Genomic DNA, 22,202 nt, shown 5'->3' with positions numbered 1-22,202 from the left:
GGTAACCCTTCATTCAAATGTTTAAAAGTATCACCAAATGTCTTGGCTTCTTTTTTCAAGGCAGAGTGTAGCCTTTTCTTTTGATGGCAACAGAAGTACGCAGCAGGCTTGTAGGGAAAGCCTTGCTTCCTCAGAGAATCATGTTAGGACTGAAAAAAACCCTCCTTTACAGCAGCATGTATATATTTAGGCATGGCATGCTGTTAGCAAGTGTCCACTTTATTCAGACATTAAAAATAATGCCATAAGAGAAAAATAAACTTCATGGTGGTGAATGGCTGTAAATCTACATGGCTTTGATGATCTATAATCCAAAATATTTAGGTATGTGATCTTGACTGAACTTCTGACCCTTAACCAAATGTTACTTGCCTACCTACTCATGCAATAGCTCTTTGCATGGCACCCTTAGGAAAAGGTCATTTGCATGTTTTTCTTATGCAAGACACAGAGCAGACAACCTGCTGGGTTTTGACATGGCTCCCCTGTGCTCTGTGTTTTTATGCTATTTTTACATGGAAGTTCTTAAAATGCAGAAAACAGGAAATTTGTGCTGAGACCACTGATTTATGAACTAAAATGTCATAAATTCCTTGTTTGTTAATCATGGACATAACATAAAATATTTCCTGTATTATATTTCTAACACAACTTTTTTTTTTTTTCTTTACATGTTGCCAAGTTACTGGAAATTCGAATGCAAAGTGAAAACATTCTTGTGTGTGTGTGAAAGTTTACATTCTAGGTCAGCCATATACTCTGACTTTTGGAGTTCGTGACAAAGTAAACACATCAATGCTCCATTCAGATTGGAGACAAATTATTCATTTCATTGTAAGCCTGTGGACAGTCTGCAGACTGGAAACATAAATGTTCATAATTCTATCTGGCTGTCTCCTGACTGGCTTTAAGATGCCAAGTCCACTGCAGAATAGCTTCCAGCCTGTGAATAAGGCAGAGATGAGTGAGTAGAATAGGTTATGTCACATGCACCAGAACTACAAAACTACTAGCTTTCTGTAAGTACATCCAACTTTGCAAGCATTTTGCTCTAAAAGACATGCAACAACACACACGACTGAGTTCCCATAAACCTTTGCACCCAGGAGTTTCATGACTGAAGATCAACTTATCCTGTTCCAAAATACAGACTGATGTTCTTTATATTCTGATTTATATTCTGCCCCAGAAGAGCTAGGGCAGGTGTTGTGCTACAGTTCCAGTCCACCTCAGCAGGGTAACCTGTGTTGGCTATCCTTTCTAATGTTCTCACAGAATGAGCAAAGCAACTCCTTCAAATAAACCATCTTAACTTTGTTCTAAATGTGTACGTGAAGATAGTGTTGATAAAAAAGGGCTCCATAGGCATCCGCACTGAGTTGAATTCCTCGCATCTGATTCCCAGGTAAGGTGTGTAAAAAGGCAATACAGCTTTCTACTGTATTGCTTAGTTCTCTCTTTCCTAACCAAAATGTGGAACCAGTTCAGACATTTGGCTCACTTCACCCTTGGTCTCCTTGGAAAGACACCCAAATGCATGGTAATTACTGTATTGCTGACACTTCTCTGTTACTAAAAAAACCCCATACCTACAGATGATTTTCACTTGGTCTATTGCCTAGGTATCATACAGCGAATTTAATACTGACCTAGGGTCTAAATTAATATCCATAACCTCAAAGAGAGATAGCCTCCAATGTCATTTTAGCTCCTTGACAAGCATTCAGTCCATTCTCCAGTTCGATACCAGGAAGACAGAAGAAACTAACTTTCAGACAAGAGACTTCTTAAAACCAGCTGAGCTCTAGCTCTGCTAAAGTGATGCTGTCTGCCAAAGACCTTGCTGCTGTTTCCTGGGTATATTCCACGTACTGCTGAACAACAAAGTTCTTAATGGTTCTAAAGGAAGCTTTTAGCAATGCAAGGTTATGGAAACATCAATCCGTGTAGACCTAAATTCTTCCTCATGTGGACATTTCAAAGGGGACATGCATGGGTGGAGATGTCATACAACATTTAAAACACAGCTTTCAAGACCTCACGTGTGCAGGGAAAAGGAAAAGATCAGAGGATAAAACATTGGTAGCACCGCTCAGACATTTATCATTAGTCACTTTTGCAGGAGACCAGCTTGGCAATCTCAACTCACACAAAACAAGAGCTAAATTATGATTGAAATATACTTGAATGAGACCACTTTCAAATACTGCAAAAATAATTAACCCCCTCCCAATTTATGATAAAAATCTTATTACATGAACAGGTTAGACAAAAAGTGAAGAAATCTGTCCCTTTAGTGGAAGAATGGGGACTACATTCCCCTACACAGTATCATTTAAGTGCTCTGCGTAATTGCTAAACTTACAGACCTGTTTTCTTTTCTTTTTCACAGCAGGTTTGGAATCTGGATCTTGATGGATTGCTGTCTTATCACTTGGTTTCTCAATTGCTTCATCATCTGAAGGATCTGACGAGAAAAAAAGAAGGGGTTTTCCTTGCTGTTTTTCAAATTCATCTTCTTACTTTGCATTCAAAATATGGATTAAGATCTTTAACTACAATCTTATCAAAATGATATAATCTCAAGATTAGCAATAAGTATAGCTGTAATAGAAATTTTTATCATTTAAAAAGAAAGGTATTTGAAATTTACTCTAGGAAAAGTCCCAGTTTTTCCCTCATCTTCATAGGATTTGATCTGGCAGGCAATATATTTCCATGTCTTTCTGTAATGCTGCACAGTTGGTGCCATCTGCAGCATCACAGGTAGAAATGTCTGATCTTTCCAGAAACCCACTTGAAATAAATTGAACATTGAAAGAAGATGTATCTGATCAACTACAACACCTCAAGTTGCATGACATCTCTCTGTGCTATTTCAGAAAAAGTAAAACGTTATCTTAGATTCATAGCACTGCATTCATCATAGAGAATTACAGACCTATCTCAACAAATCATTAGACCCCAAAGTAAGAAACAGTTCTGCTGCTAAAGACTAATGGCTCTGTGGACCATAGGATCACAAGAAGAAAATACATAATTCCTGCTAAATTTGTTGACGCTTTTTTTGGCATAAGTCATCTCTTCATACAAGGACAAGAGTCTTGCAGGTGGAGGAATAAAAAAAAACCACACCAACACACACACACACAGAGAAAACACTCAAACCTCTATCTAGAAGCCCCAAATGCCTCACTGACACCAAGTACCTATAAGAGGAAGACTTCTAAGATTTGTATAATCTCGTACTGTATAAAAATATATACAGATGTTTCCTGCAAGCACATTTTTAGCTGTGTGACTCTTACAACATTAATAATTAAGCAAAGGCACTGTTCCTAAAATTTAAGCAGAATGTCCGTAACAATAAAAAAATGGTTATGCTTTCAGAGAAAATTATTTAGATTAAGATGTCTCCGTTCATTCTCTTCTTCATCTATTTTTATGTACAGAGAGATTTTTGGGAAAAAAAAAATCCTATCCAAAACGACAGTTCCCTCACCAGTGCTCTATTAGCCTCTGATTTTAAAAGATGTTGTATTCCAACACAGAATTTTCTGTTGGGGACTGAATTACTTCCCCAATCGTTGCCGGAAGCATTACCATCTGTTTAACTGAATAATTACAACTGAATAATTCAATTTCTGTATCTGGAATACTCTGGAATATTTTTCCACTTCGCAGGGATTTCACAGCTGTTGAAATCTCCTGTATGCTGAAGTTTTAAGCTGTCAGTTCAAAGACAAAGTTATTTATTTTAAATAGAATCAGTAAAAATTCCATAATTTTCAAAATAGAAACAGTAAAATTCCATAAGCATCATACAAAGTATGGAAGATCTGACTTCTGATTATTACATAATATCTATGCAATCAATAGCAGTAAGCAGAGTAAAGTAAGGGCCAGGAGACATGAGAGAGAGAAAATCAAGTATGACTGCTATTTAATAATTGCAGCTGAAATATGTACATATTGAAAAAATAAAATATAAGCATAGGGAATTAATATGATTGGGAAAGAGGAATCTTTACTCATCCCCAGATGCAACACTATGCATTATATGGCAGTAAGGCCATGGCTTCTAAAATCCACATCAGTAACAATGCACATACATACTTCTGCCTGGAAAGTACTGTCTTGCAACTTCCATTCCTTTTCACACTTTGAAGAGCTCATCAGCATCTTAAAAATGGGTTGTGACAGCTGTTAAGAGTTTTAAAATTTTGGGAAGTTAAAGCTAGCAATTGAAGAAAATCAGAGAATATTTTAGCAGGTTGGAAGTCATTTGTCATGAAATCTTATTTGATATAGATTAGATTCTTGGCAAACTGCAATAGCTTTAGAAACATCAGGAAGAAAGAATAACTCTTAAATGAAGATAAACATGCTAACGAACTTTATTCAGACCAAAACAAATGCCATGAAAGAACTGGCAGCACTTATTTGCAACTTAATACATACTAAGAAATCTTGAATGGGAATGCACCAAGAAAACCCTCTGCTTTCCAAAACCAGGGCAAATGCACAGATGTGTGTACGAATGCACTAAGTGGACAGTGCTGCTAAGCTGGCCTATTTGCTTTCTTCTCTTCACAGGCATAGCCATCAAACCATCAAATGAGTGGACTGTGACCACCCAAGTGCTAGATCACAGAATGGTTTGGGTTGGAAGGGACCTCATCAATCGCCTCGTCCCAACCCCCTGCCATGGGCAGGGACCCCTCCCACCAGCCCAGGCTGCCCAAAGCCCCATCCAGCCTGGCCTTGAGCACCCCCAGGGATGGGGCATCCACAGCTTCTCTGGGCAGTCTGTGCCAGGGCCTCACCACCCTCAGAGTGAAGAATTTCCTCCTTATATTTAATCTGTGATCCCAGGTGAAGTGGGTTGCTGGTGGCAGGGGAAGAGCAGGGATGCCCCACTTCACCCTCCTCACTGCCGCTCATCTGTAACATCAAGGTGCCCCTTAAGAAGCTGATAAGTCAGCCTCAGCAGAGGACACTGTGTGGTCATTCTGGGATTGCTTCACAAAGGACGAGAACAAGGCAGGTGGCAGGACTAAATCTGAGGCAGCATTTATGTACACTAAGAAACGTTGGGCTCCATGAGCTACCTCAGCAGCTACTTTCCCTCTCTTCTGAGAGAGGAAAAGTCAAATTGGCTCCTCCTCCGAGCTGCCGCTTGGATCGCGAACAAGAAGAACTGGTGGCACTCACAAGTACTACTGCCACTTTTGCTGAAACTTCACTATTACCGAAGAGAGTTCATCAGATGTCATCTGAACATATAATATTATCTGGGAAAGTTTACTGCCCAGTAGAAAAGTTAAAAGGAGAAAGTATTACAAAGCTCTTTTTTTTTTTTTTAATTTCAGCAATGGTGATATGGGTATACTTTACTATAAATTTATTGTTAATGCACAAAAAAGCATATCTGGTCCTGTACAATCTAACACAAGGCAGCAGGTGAACAGGGGAAGATAAAAACTTGAAGATTTAGGAGACAAACAAATTTCTTATGTTACAGCTCAAATATCTGTGGCCATCAGCTGGGTTCTTACTTTCTCTCCTCCCAAGTATGTCTGATGCTCCTGAACCACATGCCGCTCTCTCCAAACCAATAGCTCCTTCCCCAGCACCATTCCTCTCCAAAGTCACTGACCACTTATGTCTTTTGGGCATTTTGGAGTCTCAGGTATGATACTTCTATAGAGGAAGCTTAAAAATTACATAATCCATCATACTCTTGAAAGTATAAAATGTGTTTGGGTGACCCAGTATAATCACCCTGCTTTAGCACTGGCTTGTTTCCCTTCATATCAGCCCTTCTCCAGCACATTTCTTACGATGCATTTTGGTAGAGGAGCTTCTGGGTTTGAGAGCCCGTCAGTGACTTTGGTATATAATCCCTCTGCCCTGACTCGAGAGACGCTGGAGGAATAACCACCTTTTACACATCCAGCTCCACATATCTGAGGTCCTGGATGCACTACATCCAAGCAGGCTGTATATCCACAATAAAAATGAAGAACCCACCAAGAGATCATTATTAGTCCCCTATTTGTCCCTCTTGTCTAGCCCCGCTTGAGCCCCAAACACCCATTCCTGAATACATCTGTGCATGTCTCACTGAATTGAATTGCTAAGCCAGCTCTTTCTCAGCATATTTACTTCACACTGGAAGTAAATAAGAATTGCATTAAATAGATTCACGGAAAGTGGTTGTGATCCTTAAGCATTCCTTTTTTAAAAACCATTTGGCATGCTCTGAAAGGCAAACAGAGGCAGTCTAAGTTTTAAATAACATCTTCTCTTTCTCATAACTAAAAGATACACCGCTGGTAATAGCAATCTAAAACTGGACAAATGGTTTCCATGATATGAAATAGCCTGACAAACAATGTACCACCTGTTCACTGCCCATCTGAGTTACAGACTGCACTTCGTGATGCAACGTCCTTCTCCCCTTTCAGCTAGAAATGAAAGAGGGAAGCAGTGTCCGTCCCCAGACTCAACAAACATCTGTGAAAGCAATTCTCATTTGCACACCTTTCTGCAGTACCTGAGTATTTTTACTTCATATAACAGTAGGACTTTCTGTCTATTCCAGAAACTGCTATTCATATCCTGGCTGAGGCAGTAGCTAGTTTTGAGCTGCGATTGTTTGTGACACCGTGTCAGCTCCAGTGATGACAGGACGGTTTTGTTGTGGGCATCCAAGTACCACAGGCCAGACTCTGCCACCCTTGCTCACGTTAAGCAGTGTATCTCCCTATGCAAATGGTTACCTTGAAGTCAGTGGGGTCATTCACAAAATAAATCATAACTCGATGTGAATAAACACGGAGGCATCCAACTCAGATTCCAAACATGCCTGTATCAGAGCAGCACTGCCTGCCCTGCTTTGAGGTGTCAAGCTACCCAGGAGATTCCTCTACGCCCAAACAGGAGAGAGGACAAATCCTTCCTTAATAACCAGCTGACACAAAGGCAGAACCTAATTGATTAATACAATGTTGACTTTCATCTCTCGTGTTGTGCAAATGAGCAGCCAGGCACTGCTGGAACATGGGGCCAAAAGGACTATGTTATTCAGCACAGCAATCCTCTGCATGTTTTCCTGTGATGGGTAGACCTTATGGAACCACAAGGTCATCAAAGAAGTCTGAACGATCACGTAATGGTCTAGATATAGATAAATAAATATGAATTCCAGAGCTCGCTCTTCACTTTTTTCTCTAGTATTGCATCAGCACCACGGCACACATTAACAGGCTTCCCAGTCATTAGGTATTTATATTTCATTTTACTTTGAACCATGCTGAAATGGAAAAAAAACACTTATGCTTAACACATGCCTCCCCTTCCATGAATAGACCTTCTCATTTATGATATTGATCACGTTATTTCAACTGATTCAATGCAAGGGTTTCTAACCTATATATGTGTCTGTGTACATCAATAGGCATACTAAATATATACATGCGCACACATTAACGCACAAACATGTACTCAGATATATAGACATGCACGTAACAAGGCACACAGATATTTTGATAATTTACCATGTTCCCTTTAAACATCACCCTTATTAAGCACTGTCTTCACAAAGAATGCACATTTACTTTGTTATTTATTCCAGTATTTTAAAGGCAGACAAAACCTTAATGCTACGGGAGGTAATGACACATGCTTTGATGTGAATGCAATTTTGTCAATACTAGTTAGTGCAAATTTGTGCTTGCTAGGCTGACTCACCATTACTGAGACATTTGACCTTTACAATGCCACTACTCTACTGTGAAGTTATTAATACAGAAATTACAATGACCACAACATAAATCACTCATTCTTTTAAGGACTCAGCTTAACTGACTGAAAAAGTAAAACTTTACCAGGAACAACTCCTTAAAATGTCTCCAAATAAAGAAAAAGTTACATCTGAAAAGGAAGAGAAAATAATCTTAAAATTCTTTGGAAAATGAGCCTTGTGGTTTGAGCTATTCTAGCACAGAAATAAAGATAGAGGATGTTAGCAAGTATGACAGAAGCTATGGGAACTTCTTCACAGGAAGAGACGATAAAGAGAACAGAAGGTTTTTTGAGGAAAAGATGAGGTATGGTGCTTGCAACTTTTCATAATATAGGCACAATGAACATGTAATTAAAAAGAAAGCTTACAACAGAAAAATATTCTTTTGCTTATGTACTCAAAGACACCTGAGGGAATCATTCCTATTAGTTTGGGGGATTATTTTTTTTTTTTATCTGGAAGCTTTGTGAGATCAGACATTTATTTGGCATCCAGAAGATCCCCGGTGAAACAGGGCAGTACAGGAAAAGTTCATTTCTTCCAGTTAAACTAATCTGTGCGACAGAATTTGGAGGGAACCTGTCTTATGCAGCCAAGAGGGAGACTGCTTCAACTTTTATTTGAAGTATCTGGCACTACCCACAGTCAGAGAGACACTCTGGGCCAAAAGAGCCCATGGGTCTAAACTGAACTGTTACAGAAATTTCTGCATTCTTCATTACAATCCCACCAGTGTTGTATATCAGTACTAATCCAGAATTCCTTATAGGAAAACAAAGCTTGTGTATAATTTATTTTTACAAACTTTGTTCCCCTTCCCTTTTCTTCCCGCTGACTTCCAGTCTCCTCTGACTGTTCTAAAATTGCCTTATATCTAAAACCAGAATTTAAACAGGGCCCGTGTTTTTAAAATTTCTAACAGAAGGCCATGGATGCTGTGGAAATAGGTTTTGTATTTGCTAGGCTCTATTTTTAGTTTCAGGTATGGTGCAGGAAAATATGTCCTTGTCATTACTTTGTAGGTGAGCATAATTCATTCGATTTGGTGGGCATGCTATGATGGATTCATTTCAGGCTGCTTTGCAGGTTATGTTTTTATTTATTGGCTGATTAAATAGTACTGATCTGTATTCATTAATCTGGGGAAAAATATTTCTCAGGGCTCCCAGCTTTAAATCCAGCAGATTGAAAAATATTTGGTTCTGAGTAAAATGCCAAGTGTATTGAAGTTTTTTTTTTTTTAATTATTATTATTTGCCATTTTAGATTCCTTTTTTTCTGGAAGTAAGAATGGAGTGGGACAGACAGGGAGGTCAGGGAAAAGAATAAAATTGAAGTCTAGACCTTCCTATTATTTTCATACTTTTTCATTTAAAACTGACCTAAATTTGCAGTGAATCAGATTAATTAATCTTAATGTCAATGCATTTGCTTGAATTTTTCTTGTGTCTCCTCTGCATATCCCACCAGGCACACACAGTGCAAGATCAACTAATTTTCTTTTAAATGTAGCAGTTGTCTGCAAAATTGGCTCCCTGGTCCCTGTTTATCCTTGTTCAATGGAAAAGCCTCTTTTTTCCCCCAAGTTGTGTTGATCACAGTAGCTGGCCTAAATGTGATGACAACAGTATTTAAACGTACCACTCCAGCACCATCCCTTGAGGCAGCAGGAAACACGAAGCTCAGGTGGTCCCAGGCACGATGCCCACCAACATCCAAAGGAATAGGTGAGGTCCTTTAGATGAAACAGTCCTGACAGGGGAGCTGATCAAGTAAGAAAAAGGGTCTAACTTTTCAAATATTTTGAACTATTCCAAGCACGATTTCTCTGACAAAAGGAGAGGGATAGAGAGACAAAAAAATGCTTTTGGAAGCAATTAAAAAGTGGTACGTAGCAGTGGAAGAAGCCAGTCGTGCACAGGAGCAACAGGCAAGCAGTGTTTTAAACCATCTCCTGGAAAGGTCCCAAATTATTGATCTGTGTGTCACTGGTACTGGTGATACACAAAGGAGGATCTCTTTCATGTCTACTAGGACAATCTTCACTAAGCTACCCCTCTGTAGGCAATGAACAGCTCTGAATTTTCCTATTACAAAGCTAACAATTGCTCCAACAACCTCGTGTCAATGGTTTAAAACCAATTGGCCAAGAAGTAGCTATGAAGGTCTTCTGTGAGCCCCCCAGACCAGCCATATGGAGCTGCTAAGAATGAAAATTTTAGTATTGATACAGTTCTTCAGATCAGTTGCTGACTACTTATCATGGCAATACTTTAGAAATTGCTGGGAAATGTGATAAAATGGTTATAAACCAATTAGTTAAAAAAGTAACCTGGGGCCATACCCGCTTCATTTCTCCATTTGCTCTCTCTGAATTGGAAAGGGTCCACTGGCAGCCCCAGAAAGGTAAATAATACTCCATATATATACAAATAATACATCATGAGCATGCATCACTGCCAGTGGCACTACTGAGAAATCCAGATGACAGATTATGAAATAAATAAATAAATAAATCACCTCCTTGCATAAGGAGTTAAATCATTTTGAACACTGCAGTAAAACAAGCTGTAGTCCTAGAAATCAGTTAAAGAACACGTATACTGACAGTAATGAAAACTGAATATTTGATCACATCAAAGGACATAATCACAGCTCATCAGAAAATCTTTGATGCGAGAAAGAATGACAATATGGCTAAGCAAAGTGCCTCTTTTCTTCAAAAATTAATGAAGATCTTTTCTTTTTTTTTTCATTTAAGTTTTTGAAACTCCAGTTTTAAAACACTGATGAAGTTTTCATAGTTTTCTCACTGGGGTCATGAATCAAACGAAATCCCTTCACTTGTAAGACGTTAAATTACTTGGTTATTATGACACTTGGGAACTAAAGGGAAAAACTGTGAATGATCTGGTATATATCAGTTTATTAGTTAATTATTAGTAGCACCAGGAGACATGAAGGTGCATATGAAGGAAGCTCTGTTGCAGGTGACCAGCAGTTAGTACCGTTGTTCTGTCAACTTCTACTGTCAGCCCATTGCAACAGAGATCAACGCCGCCTCCATGTCTGGGCTGAGATAATCTGAACAATAACTATACACGGAGCCAGCACTCCATCATCCCAAGGTCTGGGTTCTGATTTCCTTTCCCATCTGCATGAGCTCCTCTTCCAAAATGGGCCTGCTCCAGCACAACAGTAAGTCCTCATAGCTGCGAGTGTCCCTTAAACTGCAGACTTTACCTGCAAAGACACTTCACAAAATGTATTTTACAGCACGCTTGGGAGGCATGGCTGAAGGGAACACAGTATGCAACTGAGCAGGAACAGACGCAGTCCTATTGAAGACTCAAAAGCACTTCACTTTTGTCCCATTAGGGAACATCCAGTCAGCATAAGACCCTTCCCAGCCCCATCCTGCCTAAGCCTGTGCTGAGGCAGAGCTTATTGTAAACAGTTTGTAGGATGTGCAGGTAATAGTTTACAAGCACTGGCAATAGTTTACACTACAAAGACAATATGCTTACACAGGTGTGAGCTCCTTCCTTGGTGGTTCAGAAGACACATGTACCACAAACAAACTGCCTGACAAATCTGGTGACAGGATATTCAGTCAAGGTTCCTCTTTCTTAGAGTGAATGGCCATTTAAACTAAAAGCACTACCTTCATTCCAGAAAAAAATAAAATAAAATAAAATAAAATAAAATAAAATAAAATAAAATAAAATAAAATAAAATAAAATAAAATAAAATAAAATAAAATAAAATAAAATAAAAATGGAGTCATTTCAAACTAATTTTCAATATGCTCTGATATGACAGAAAACATTTAGTGCACAGATACACCTACCTGCCAGACTGCGCCACGCAAAGAGTCTCCCACAGAGCATTTCTAACAACCATCTCTCCTTTTTCCCTTATTTTTAACACTTCCTCTTTAATACTCAAAAGGTACTTCCAAACACATTTTTGACATATATTGATTTGGGAGTGAACCAAAAGACAAAATGAAGGGCATACCCAAGAACAAGACCAGAGGAAATCCCCTGTTGTGTATGTGTAAGGACACAAGAATCAGCCTCACAGGACCATGGTTAGGCCTAGCTTGCAGTACAGCCACAATTGCACAACTACAACCCAGCCTATTCATAATTCGACCTTCACATGTTCATATATTGCCTTATAAGCAGAAATGGATTAAAAAACCCACAGAAATAGACTTCTCAGACATAAAAGTAGTAGGCCACCAGCCACTTAATAAAAACAACTTTTTCTCCTGCAAGGTATCCCATCCGTCTCACACAAAAAATAATGGCACCACCCACAGTAGATGAAGGGCAAACATGAAGATTTGATGTGTTAGGAATACGACAGGCTATTTTATTGCTTGCCATCCAACTTAATTTCTTCATGACTGGCCTGTCAAACAAGAGCACCCAAAGCCTGAAGATACAATAAATAACACATCAGCACAGAGCGCACATTGCTCCTGTTGTCTGCTCTAGTACCCTAAGCCAATGACACCATGAGTGAAGGCTCAAGATGACATCCACGAGTTGCTGTGTTTTCCTCATTACTTTTACTTTTATTCTTTCAAAAACTACCCTTTACTTCTGGTAATCTCTTTAAATCTCCAAATTCAGTTTAAAAGCATATTCTTAGAGAGATGGGTAAAGCGGGAGATTATTTTATTTAGTTTGCTTATAAGTAGCATGGATTTGGGCTGTTTAAAAATTTACTGGATGGATGTTATAAAATAATTAAATACTTGACCTTGTAAAATAGGCTTCACTTCTTGACAGATTCCAGGCATTAATACCCTACAATCACTTCAGAAACCACTCAAAGGATGCTAGAGATACTGTGCAATAGTTTAGGATTGTAAGAAGACACTATCCAACTCTGAAAAGCAGGGGAACGGTGAAAGTCAGAATACAGTTGGCCATCCTGGAAATTGGCTGAAACATTATGGTTCATACATCTCGCTTGCAAAATGTTCCATGTGATCTTTAAACAAACACAAGTGACTAACAATTTGGGTTTAATCAAAGAAAAATCAGCTGACAAGAACCAGTTACAGAATGCACAATCATATGAGGGAGAACCCCCAAAAGCTGGCTTGAAGTAGCTATCAATCCTAACAGGCATCTGAGAGAAAAAACAGCCTGGGATCTGGAAAAGCTAGATCCAAATCATTCCTCAGTGTGGGGAATTTCCCAGAGGAAATACTACCAAAGAAGGGTGGGTAGTCAAAGTAAAAAACTGTCTGCAAAGAAGCAGACAGATCATCTAGCATCATACAGAAAACTCAAGCTATGAGTCTGGCAAAAGCTAGGCACAAACTAGGGCCTGACTCCGTGCTATATTTCCCCCTTTGTGGTGTGGCTAGGAAACTCATGTAAAAGCCATCCTAAAACAAAACAAAACAAAACAGAGCATATAGCGCTGTTAAACAAAACATCGTTTCATTCATCTCGAAAAAAACAGTACAATCAACTCCTAAATCCTTTTCTCCTACTTGCAGGAAGTTCACATTACAGTGGTTGGTCAGGTAACATTTACAGCCCTGTAAACATGAACATCAGTGCTCTATAAAAGCGCCCTGAAAATGAACATGCCCTCTCCAAAACCACCCATCACATCATTTGTGTAAGCAAGAAATCACCTTTTCTGCAAGATATTTGTATAAGAGACATGTGCGTCACAGCTCCTGGTGAGGTATTACAATTCCTGTGTTCTTATGACCCATGGGCACTGGGATTCCTTCTTCTTCTAAGAACTGATCTATCACGTATGGAAACTGCTCCAGCTGTTTGCGGTGGAGGACAAAGAGTATCAGCTTGTGACGGGGAGGAACAGTACATGTTCCCTCCCTTAGCCCCAAATCCTTCATGCTCTCAGTGAGGGGAACTGTGGTGATTTCAACATCCCAGCACTGGTGAGAGGGGTGGCACTGCCAAGCTGGAATTGGTTGGGTTGGTCTGGATCACAGCAGGGGTAGCATCCTGGAGTGTAGGATGCCATCCATGATGCTAACCATGTTTAATGATGCTGGCATGATGTACATTTAGAATCTCACTACTTCCACGGTACTGGTATGTCACTCAACTTTTGTCTGTCTGGAGGCAGACTTGCTCCTTTTTCAGATCCTAAAGTCAAATATCCAACCAACATCATTCATTAGTTATACTATTCACTCCTAACAAACATTTATTTTTGTTAATTGGGAGGAAACGTAAATTGGGGGGAAAAAAGGAACTTGGAATAACTCCAAAAAACTACTTAAATGGTGGGCTCCAGCCTAAATGTGACTACGATTAAGTTTTGCCCAGGAATGTAGCATGGCCCAGATGTGATGTCTCTCTTCTCAGTACTGCTGGAGATTCACATTTCCTACTGTTCTCTCACTATCTTGGGAAGCAGCTGTGGCTTCACAGCTGTAGTTCTTGTTGTGAAGGTAACACACAGAGTCTGGCTGACCCTGTGGACTTGCAGTTGATGGATCATGACAAAATTACACAGAGGAACTTGCCAAAAACAGTGGGCGTCCATAAAAAATGTACAGCACACATTGTAAAAACTTAACAGCCCATATTACATTATTGTTCATAGATAGGCACTAATATTTTACCAACCACTGATATAATTAACACCTTTTTGGCTCGTTTATTTTGCAGACATACACATCTATAGTATAATGTTATCACAGACCTGACGCTTTCTCAGGTTTTCTCTGAACGTTAAAAATTGCATGCACACATAAAATGTAGCATACACTTAGCTATGTGTCAACAACAAATATATCCCATTAAAGAACAATACTGCAAAAAAGCTTTTACCCCAACTCTCTTTTATGTCTGAACACAAAATGTGAAAGAAGGCATTTCAAGTTGTTGAGATTTATTCATCTTTTTATTTTATTCACAAGTCTTCATATGACATAGCAATATCAAGTCCATTTGACAGAGCTTCAGACTGATTCATATCAAATTAAAGTCTCCTTCAGGTTAAGGAACAAAATACCCTGACATGTTGCCACATAGAGTTAAAGTGGCAACTCCCTGGATCATAAACCATCTGTTGAAAAACGGTTCCCTATCCAAAGCCCAAGGGTTATATTTCTAAGCCTCTTATTCTCTTGCTTCCTCCCCTGCATATACTACATAATTCTCAGCAGCGTGGTCCCAGATATTGTAGCTTGCACTGCAATTTCAAGCCACCCTAGCGTCTCAAATTTATATGTTACTGGAATACACGCTTGTGGATTTAAATCACATTTTGTAAAAATCTCAGTGTAAGAGTGAGAGAAAACACATTTTCTTATAGACAGAAACCTTTTACATATGAATGAAGATTAATGTAATATAAAAGGGAAATACTACACACTTTGCTGAGTTAACGTCTTTGAAAGGAGGAAAGGCGACAGGCTTTTCATCTATGTCAGTGCTCTCTATTCAAGATTAGTAATTACAATTCAGTCTCTCATCTGTAAAGGTCTTTTGTGAACTGGCATGCAGCACATTTGTCTAAATGATCAAATAAAGCACATTATGACTTGATCAGTTGCAACTGCCATAAAAATAGAGCTCATACCTACATTCATGAGCTGCAAGCAGATGGTTGATTGCTTTTCTGTCCTCTTACATTGCAGTCCTGTTCCTTTAGATCCTCTCTTTGCAGAGGGTGACATGCTGTGAGGTCAGTTTTCTGACAAGGTCATCTGCCTTCAGAGTATGAAGAGAACTACACGGAAAGTGGGTTGGGCTATATTTAGAGTTTGGTCCAACTCTGTGCCAAGGTCCCCCCGCTGTCTCTCCCATGCAGCACCGTCTCAGGTCTATTCTTGCAGAGTCTCAGCCCACAGAACAGGCGAAGAGAGGAAAGCCGCTCTGAGCTACTACTGGAGCTAGGTTTTTGCAATTCGCTAGAACAAGTGGATCAGGAGCTCAGCTGAGGACTCCTTAAATCCCTCACTCTTCGGTTATTTAAAGACTTTTTCTTTCATTATTCAAGTGGATTTTCCCTTTTCACGTGAATAAGCAGAGGGAACTGCCTGGATACAGCAAACATTAGCCTTCCGAGCTAAGGTAAGCTTGCTTCATTTTTGTATTTTCATTGTAATTAGAAAGCAACTGATAATGACTTGTTCCAGATATGCTTTTTCTGCTAGACTGGTTCTGTATGTCAACATTAACATTTTGGGGGGGGATAATGAAACTCTCAATTTCAAAACATAGGTTTTCATTATCACTGTCTAAAGGAAATGGGAAAATAAAAAGATATCAGCATGTGCAACAGAATATACATTGTCTGATTTCACCTGTTTAAATTAATTTAAAAAGCACACAGCCAAGGAAGCAGGCTGTATCATTCTGAAAATAGCAGAAAAGCATATATGTGACTATGTGCATAATGATTACATATGTAAGCATGCAGTCAGATGTGCTGAGTGATGTTTTATCCACCTTATTTTGTTTAATATGAGAACACATGGCTTCAGGGTTGCAATACAGGGCTTCTTACAACTAGCACGGTTAAAAAAAAAAAAGAATTTATAGATGAATTTGTGCTCAAATTCCTCCACAGTTCTGAAGAAGTTTCTCAGCTTCAGCCAGAGTATAGACAAGATTAAAGATTATGTTTATATTAGTCTCCTTTCACAGAATACTTTTACCTAGTCCTGCCTTGCTTCTCCTTTTAAAAGCATATATGGCTGAACAGGTTTCCTCAGCACTGTCTTAAACTGTTGCAACTCTTCAGTGAAAAAAAAAAAAAAAAAACAAACCTGGAGAGAGTACAGCATGGCATACTTGACTGTAAGGAGATCCTAATACACTTTGGGGTCATGGACATCATGATACAGCGGTGTGGAGTCCAACATGAGGAGACTGTTATGTAAAGACACTGTGGAGCCATGGATATAGTGCCGGTGCATGCACACACATCATCACCGTATATTCCTCCAAGGCAAACACACAGGAATGGCAACCTGAAGAAATGGGGTAGAAAGGTCCACTTGCCCCAAAAGTCCAAACTCTAACACGAGAGCACCAAAAAGTTCTTCATAACAGAAACATCAGGCACAAGCCTCAGCACAAACGTTGGAAGAGGGGTAGATGGGTTCTAGACTAATAGTAAGCAAAGGGCAGAAGAGGTCACGAAGTCACTGAGGGTTCATCTAAGGCATGGTGACTGGGTAGATTCCCGCACTTAGTTCAGGTCTTTCTTTAACACAACCACTGATCAAACAATATCTCTTACATCACGCTGAAAAAGTAAAGGATTAGATGGTGGCAAAAGTCTCACCTGCTGAAGGAACTTCTGATTCTGGTTACTCTCAGCTCTGTGTAAGATCAGCTGAACTTCCTTTCCTTCTGATTTTTGTGTGGCAATTTATGCCCTGTTTGAGTGTTAAGTTTATTTGGAGGATGTAATAAACACCATCTGTTTCGCACAGAATACCTTTCTAGTGGGTCTACAACTCTTTAGCAAACAATTAGGGCATCATGCCATGGAGCCAACTTGGGCTGTGTGGCATGCAAAAATTCACATTCATCCAGAAGGTTTCCATTGCAAGAACTTAGAGAAGAGGCTCTTACATGAGGGTTACTGAAACACTGCAAATGTATTCATGAGGTTCACCAGTAAGCAAAAGGCTTCACAGCAAAAAAGCAACTAGTGCTGCCTGAGATTGGCAACAACCTTTTATAAACAGTTAGCACTGAGAGAAAAGAGAAAATAATGCAGCTATCTACATTTTTAAATGGTCAGTTTTTGCCTAAAGTTTCTGCTTAATGAATCCACTTAGTTTTTGCGACACTTTGTGGCACCTGTTCTCTGTTTGTGTGTGGGGAAAAGTTATTTCCCCATCAATGTTACAGGTATTGGGGGCTTAAAAAAAGCAGCACGGGTGTAAGCGTAGCCTACAAATCCAGCACTCACAAAGAAACCCCCTAGCAGAGGGCAGGAGTGCTGCTGATTGCCAGAGGCAACAGGGGCCAGCTGGTTTTGAAAGCAGCAAGGAGGGACATCACACCTTCGTCACAGGAACGGGGCCTAGAAGGAGCAGGGCCACAAACCATTGGGAGGCTTGTTTACGTACCGATGACGGAATGAGAGCAGTGGAAGATGGCAATGTTGTCACCATGACAGATATGAACCTGGCATTAATGGAAGAAGTTGGAGAGAAGCACAGCGGAGTGAACAAGCCTCATGTTCTAATGTGGACAGACCTCAGCCTGCCTCTAACCTCTTTCCTGCTGGGGCCAATCCTGCCTCCAGTAGTATCCTCCTCTTCCTTGTCTGTCCCCTATGTTAAAAATGTCCAGCACCAGAATGGGGTGGCTTCATATTGCTAAAGTGGAGACCACTGCAGAAGGGGGAAAAAAAAAAAAAAGGAAAAAGTACTTTTCCTTCTTTTTTCATTTTCTTTTCTTCTCTAGTGCAGGAAAGAAAGGCTGAAACCCTTTCTGTCCACTTAGGAAGCAAAGAAGGCCTCAGACAGGGCTGAAACCCACTTTCCACAGTGGGGGTGGGAGACCATGGCTTTAGGTATTGACTGACCTCCTGCCCAAGGTTGTGGAGGAGGAGGAGGAAGAGGCCTGTCTCACAATGTATGCTGCCAGTTGGCCAGGCAAAGCTCCAAGGGGACATTCACAAACTGCTGGCACTGGTGCTGTCACCCTCAGCTGACAGGTGTAAGCAGAGCCCGAGCCAGAAGGGTAAATCCAAGCAGCGCCGGGGGGCGAGAAATTCCCACCAGCAGTCCGAGCCTACTGCCGCACACGGTATTTACATGCCTGCTCAGTGGCTTTCTTTTGGTGCCACCAAACAGCAAATGGCACTGGGATTTTCCTCCCTCCTTGCTGTCCCTCAGCCAAGCGAGACTGACGGAAACAAGCCAGGGTTTTGAGGGAAGTCTAGGTGTCCTAGTTAGTTAAATAATTTCAGTCATTCTGCTAAAGAAACATTTCCCTCCCGAGATCTGCTAGTAACAGGAAAGCGGGGCAAATAAGCTTATGCTTGCAACATGCCATACAGACAAAAGCTTTGTCCAACCTGCTTTCACAAATCTATCTCCCAAAAACAGAGGAAAAAAAACCAACAATAAAACTTTTCCATAGGGTCCCCTAGTGGATTTTGCTTTCTGTGCACCAGAAGAATAGTGACACCTTGTTGCAGAAAACTGTCTGCTCTGAGGTGACAGACACCCTCAGCAGTTTGCATTTTCCCGCAGTCTACGTGGTCTTGGGACTGATGGAAAGGTCTCCCATACCGATATTCACATTTTGGGTTAGAAAATATTACTTTTCACTTAGGCAAATTCACTCCTCTCTACCCGAAGCAGAATAAGGCCTCGCGCTCTTGTCTAAGCAGAATGAGCACAGACAAAAAGTCTCTGAAGACCAAGGGGCCGACCTGCTCGCCCAGAACCTCTGGGCACAGGCACAGCTCTGCACGGATTTATGGTGTCAGCAAGTGCCTCAGCCCTGACTTCTGCGACGACTCAGAATTAGCTAAGGTCTGTTGTGCACGGTCTCTGCATTGAAGCAAGAGGGGAAGGGGAGACTGGAGTGGCCTCACCTGACCTCAGAAAGGCAGGACCGGTGCAGTTAAGGACACGGCGGATGCAGCCTGGTTTCCCCTGGTCATGCCCACGTCTCTCCTGCAGTCACACCAATACACGTACATACACGTACACAGCTGTGCACTGACAAACAACGAAGTTGCAGGGAGTTGAGACCCACTTTCTATCCATTAACAGCAAAACACAGTATGTTAGGTAGGCTAAGATGAAGCATCTCCTTTGAAAAATGTAGTTATTTTACATTGACTTCCAGTTTGGCTAGGTGAAGTGGAGAGACTATGACAACTTTACTTCGAATGATGACAAGACTGAAATCAAGCAACTGAAAGTAGTTTACCTGCAATATTATAAAACAGCATGCAGTGGTGTGAGAGCGCATGCATATATCCAGAGCAGCAGTTTATCTGTACTAGAAAACATGCTTCCAAAAGTATTTAAAAATAGAGGACATGCAGCTGGTCACCTGCATGGATTATTTTTTCATTTTCATACAGCTGGTCCCAACTCCCAGCTTACTGACAGCTACAGATTTAAACTGAAATCAGAGTGCTCCAGCGGGGCCTGCGTTTCTTGCAGTGGTAACAGAGGTACACAGCACGCTAGCAGAAAAGGTCTCTCCAGGGAGTTCATCAGGAGCTGGGAGCCTGGGAAAGCACCAGCACAGCAGTGGCTGAGCTTTGCTGGAGCAGTCTGTCTAAGAACGGTGTTTGCAAGGCTTTCTGCTGCTCTCTGACACCTGCCAAGGAAGAGGATTTTACGCAATGCTAGACGGTACCAGTACATTTCATTTTAAGATGAATACGGCTAAGTTTAAAACAAGTCCCAGTAAAAATCCCACCTACACAATGCGGCACAGTCATGCAGGAAGAAATAGTTGAAAGTGGTACTACACAGAAGTCTAACACAAATTTCTTATCTTCCATTACACAATACCAAATTCTTTCAACCTCAGCAAATTTACAGTGATCACTAATGGCGCTAAAAACCAGAGAAAGAAATCCAACAACACCGAATTCTTACGTCTCAAACACCATAGAGTGAAAATGCATACGCACAGCTGCAAAACCGTAAATCATAATTTTACATAAAATGAAACTTGGACTAAACATTGTCTTGTTAAAATAAATCCTTGGAGGTGAACTTTTCCATTTTTCGCTCATAACTGGCTTTTTATTTTGCCAGTCTTCTCCTCAGGCATTCACTTAAACAGCGCAACAGTGTCCAATCTGTAGAACCCAAATAACATTAAATAATCAGTACTTACAACACAGCTGTGTTAGACACAGTACTCGTGCAATTTTCTTAACCATAAGCAAAGGGTGAAAAGAATATAAAATAATCCACAAATGAATGACAAATGTTTTAGGTACTCTCCCTAAAGAGACAATTTAAAAATCATGTGCAAAATATAGTCAAAACCAGGCATTTTACGTCAAGTCTTGTCTGTCTTGAAGAGCACTCACTTTATATAGAAAATGAGCAGCAAGCATTCTTCCTGTTACTCCGTTTTATTCTGTTAATTTTACAGTTAGAGATGCCATCCAATATAAACTGATGCGTAGCATCATATGGCCACTCACACAACACCCACCTAAAAGAGTGGGAGGACAATAAAAGGAAATCCCACTTGAGAAGAAGACAGGATTAACTTGCTAGCATGCAAGAAAAAGGAAGGGCTGAAATCACACATCAAGACTCGTGAGCTCTAGCACACGTTGTTGTTTTGCAGTGTTTCTCACGCAGCCGAGCCCACTGCGCGCTCCCCATTGTAAATCCATGCATCGTCCAGCACCAGCCCACCTGGGAGCTGAGGCAGCTCAGGCCGTGGTGGAGTTTCTCGATACAGATAAGTACACGCCGAAAGAGGGAGATGATATGACCTCTCTCAGTCCTTCTGCAACAGGAAATTTGAGACTCATGAAGGGGGAGAGACAGACCGTTCACTCCCCCTCACACCAACTTTCATCCGACCTCCAGCTGTCCGAGGAGGACAACTTGTAGCCTAATTATAGGTTTCTTGATTCTTCCTAGAGATAGCCCCCTCACGTGGGCAAAGAATCTTATGAATCTCATGCATCTTTCAGAGCAGAGACTGTCCTCCATTTTAAACCCTTCTGCTCTATCACGATTATCTGAACCGGATCCCCCACTCAGTTTGCTCCTCCCGAGTGAAACAAAAGAAAGAAATGTGAGTTTGATCAAGAAATGCAGGATACTGAGTGACCCCTAGAGAAGGCATGGCTAGCTTCTTCTCTATTGTATTCCCCCACAACGTGTCAATAAAAAGAGCTGTTAACACCGAAGGAATTTTTATTGCAAGAAGTGCAAAACTACAGTATGCACTCAGCAGTTTCATATTTTACAATTGTTGAGGATATACTACATGTATTAGTAAATATGCTGTGTTTTCTTTGCACTTTGTGTACACACATAAAATGTGGTGAGAGAAAGGAGTCCTAGAGGATTTATTTGGATGGAAGTCAGGTGCACGTATGTGCATTGTTACATTGAGGAGCTCTGGAGTCAGCATTTCTAGATCTGATAGGGACTGCTCAGTCTTTAGCAAATCACTAAGAGTTCTTCCATCTCAGGCTGTCTTACTGCACAAAAACAAGATAGGGAATTGCCTCTTAACTCAGTGGGGTGTTTTGGGGCTTGAATGACATGTAGAGTGCTGTGGGATTCTTACAGAAAGTGCTATGGTAGAATAAAATACTAGTTGTTTATTATACTTCAGACAGAGGACAAAGTCCCTCCGCTAAAAAACAAAAACAAACAAACAAAAAAAACCCAACACCAACAACC

At 40.5% G+C, this 22,202-nt stretch overlaps 2 protein-coding genes across 11 annotated transcripts in view; one reads left to right on the top strand and one right to left on the bottom strand.

The window, feature by feature from the left end:
* Nucleotides 1-22,202, bottom strand: part of CMSS1 (cms1 ribosomal small subunit homolog) — a 239,393-nt gene that overhangs the window by 16,675 nt on the left and 200,516 nt on the right. For 7 of the 10 annotated variants that reach the window (XM_083820375.1, XM_083820373.1, XM_083820381.1 and 4 more), the window contains one exon: nucleotides 2,370-2,467. In XM_083820375.1, coding sequence (XP_083676501.1) covers nucleotides 2,370-2,467 — 98 coding nt within the window. Of the gene's footprint in view, nucleotides 1-2,369; nucleotides 2,468-4,116; nucleotides 4,166-13,475; nucleotides 13,645-15,403; nucleotides 15,516-22,202 lie in introns of those variants that run through there. The other 3 variants (XM_083820374.1, XM_083820377.1, XM_083820376.1) reach the window with 3 other exon arrangements.
* The window catches only part of FILIP1L (filamin A interacting protein 1 like), a 205,311-nt gene continuing 198,762 nt past the window's right edge, over nucleotides 15,654-22,202 (top strand). Inside the window, exon 1 of the mRNA XM_083820329.1 lies at nucleotides 15,654-15,897. The gene's annotated coding sequence lies outside the window, so the exon portion shown is untranslated. The remainder of the gene's footprint in view (nucleotides 15,898-22,202) is intronic.

The sequence above is a fragment of the Anser anser genome (assembly GCF_964211835.1).
Source record: "Anser anser genome assembly, chromosome: 1".
Lineage (NCBI taxonomy): Eukaryota > Metazoa > Chordata > Aves > Anseriformes > Anatidae > Anser > Anser anser.
The sequence above is the reverse complement of the archived record's forward strand: the minus strand, read 5'-3'. Positions and strand labels throughout refer to the sequence as shown.